The sequence below is a fragment of the Chinchilla lanigera genome, unplaced genomic scaffold, assembly GCF_000276665.1.
Source record: "Chinchilla lanigera isolate Chin_1 unplaced genomic scaffold, ChiLan1.0 scaffold00051, whole genome shotgun sequence".
In the NCBI taxonomy this organism is placed as follows: domain Eukaryota; kingdom Metazoa; phylum Chordata; class Mammalia; order Rodentia; family Chinchillidae; genus Chinchilla; species Chinchilla lanigera.
Window position 1 is genome coordinate 1,103,068 of NW_004955452.1, and position 2,607 is coordinate 1,105,674.

The window sequence follows — 2,607 nt, forward strand, 5'->3', positions numbered from 1 at the left end:
CGCCGCTGCCTCGGTGCCCCGCGCCCCGCTGCGCCGCCTGCTCAACGCCAAGTGTGCCTACCGGCCACCGCCGACGGAGCGCGCCCGCGGAGCGCCGCGCCTCAGCAGCATCCAGGAGGAGGACGAAGAGGAGGACGAGGAGGACGCGGAGGAGAGCGAGGGAGGAGCCCCTCAGCGCGAGCGGCCGGAGGTGCTGAGCCTGGCGCGGGAGCTGAGGACGTGCAGCCTGCGGGGTGCCCCGGCGCCGCCGCCACCTCCCGCGCACTCCCGCCGCTGGAAAGGCGGCCCCCGGGAGCGCGCCGGACAGGCACGCTGAACTCACAGCCTCTGATCTGGCTGCCGTTGCGGCTTCCCTGGCCCCCGACCCCGCCTCCCTCGTGGTCTCAGTTGTGATCGCCTTGTCCCTCGTCCTGGCTCAGGGTGACACCTGATATGCCCTTGACTATTGGGGGATCCCCCCTCTCTCCAAGCCCGGAGTTTTCTGGGCCCTCCATTGTGGAAGTGTCCCTGTGCTCTGCACCAAGTGTTTTTGTCCACCCACTTCCCTGCTTCTTTCCAAAACATCCTCTCAGGAGAACCGGGAGAAGTTTCCAGAAATCCAGGAGGGTGGGTTTGAACCTTGGCCCGGGTAGAGGCAGTGGCCCTGCCCTGGTCATCTTGTAATAAGAACCACCCGGAAAGGCCTTCTTGTAGGAGCAGAATCCAGTGGCTGGGGAGAATTGAGGCCAGGTCCCTGATGGACACTGAGTCTGAGGTTATAAACAGAGGGCAGAATCCTGGACTCTGCTCAGCCTCTCTACCTGTTGGAGGACTCCCGCAACTTCACTGCTCTGCCTCTGGAAGACTAGGATGGTCCTACTGATGTTTAAAGGATAGGTTGGCCCGGTAACAGCTCTGACAGCTCTGCACCAGCCTGGGCCTTGTATTCCCACAGGATTCCCCATCGCCCCCTCTCTGCAGACAGATAAGTATGGACCACTGTAGGTATCCCACAAACAGCACCAAGACGGGCCTCCAGAGGAAGTAAGGGAAACTTCAGCAGATGTGTAGAGACACAGACTCCCCCAGCAGAGATGCCCTGAGTCAAGCAAGGCTCCAGGGGCAAGCTGTCTTGACAGCAGCTGAATTCACATAGCAGGATGAGGGAAGACAGTGTGTTCCCCCAATAGAGGGAGTGGGCCCCTGCCCAGGAGTCTCCACAGGGTTACCAAAAGTCCAAAGATCTACATGTCACCAACTGATCGTTGTAAATAAAATGGATCTGCTTTTTCAGCCCTGTCACTACCCCTGTGTTGTGTTCGATGCCAGGCCTGCTGGATGGGGGGAGGGTGAGATTCTCATCAGAACCCTGAAGGGCAGAAGTAACCCCTTTTAGCAGCTGGAGTCAACTCCCAGAATGGAGGTGGTGGTGGCTGCCGGGAAGCTGTTCTTGTAATGTCAGGGGAGGAGACAGTAGCATATGCCTTGTCTGAAAACCACATGTTCCAAGCCCCTGAGGAGCATCTTCTGTCTGTCTCAGCCTCCCACAATGTCTGCACAACGGGCACTCAGACGCAAGTGTGTCTGGGACATTTGGCAGGGAGACAGCACTGAGCACTGACTGAGGTTGGGCTTCTTATGAGCCGTGAGTTCATGAGAGGTTTCATGTTTATGTCGCAGCATGGGGCATAGATTGTGTATGTCTCCCTCGGGATGAGAGAGAGGAAGGCAGGCTGTCAGGGAGAAGGAAGAACAGCCGAATTTTCTTCCAAAGCGCTGGAGAAATCTGTCCAGACCCTTGTGACAAGAGTGAGTCTTGAGCTCAGATACGTTCTTTGTTCTGTTCTGAGCTGGGCACTGATCCCAGAGTTACCCAGAGCCCACGTGAGTGGCTGCTGCCATTGCCAGTGATCAGAATGATTCTGTTTCCCGGAACTGGCCCTGGTGGAGCCCATGCAGGGTCAGGAGGATTTGAGCGGGGAAGCTGGGGCGGATTCCACACATCAGGGGTGACAAGGCCCCACCTGCCAAGGATGCTCCCCATGTCCATTGCTTTCCCCTTAGACCTTGCCAAAGTTTTTGTTGGTGTTTTTCCCATTTGCGAGAGGAAGTGAGATGTCACTCTCTCATGGGAGAGGACAGTGGGCTGCAAAGAGCCTCAGGTGTTGGCTAAACAGACCCAGAAAGAAGGTCACCAGCACACCCTCCTTATCAGATGCGCGTGCAGGTATTTCAAGGCACCTACCTTACGCCTGCCTTGCAGCTTGCCCTGGGCTAGGTGCTGGGGGTCCTGGAGGCCCTCTCTTGTGGCTCTTACTTCCTCAAGTGAGATGCACCTTGTTAAAGGAACAATTACCGGGTAGGAAGTCACAGGCCTGCTCCCAGCCCCTGCCCTTCACTTTTTTCCTCTGGCCAGCTGGCAATCGCACACACACGCACCCACGCACCCACAGCTTCCCTCCTTCCTTCACTCAGGCTTTGCTCCCGAGCCCTGGGATTAAAAGGCCCATAAGTTGTTTTATTGGCCACCTCTCCATTTTCAATATGTATTGGTAGAAGGAGGACCTGGCCCTGCATCCCTCCTCTAGCAGGCTGGGGGCAAGATAAGCCATAGTAAGCCAGCACAGC

At 57.2% G+C, this 2,607-nt stretch overlaps 1 protein-coding gene across 1 annotated transcript in view; it reads left to right on the forward strand.

The window, feature by feature from the left end:
* Fam43b (family with sequence similarity 43, member B) overlaps window positions 1–1,279 on the forward strand; it is a gene marked incomplete in the record, with an annotated part of 2,005 nt that extends 726 nt beyond the window's left edge. Inside the window, 1 exon segment of the mRNA XM_013519672.1 lies at window positions 1–1,279. Within this exon segment, the coding sequence (XP_013375126.1) occupies window positions 1–316 (316 nt within the window).
* Window positions 1,280–2,607: the final 1,328 nt, after the last annotated feature.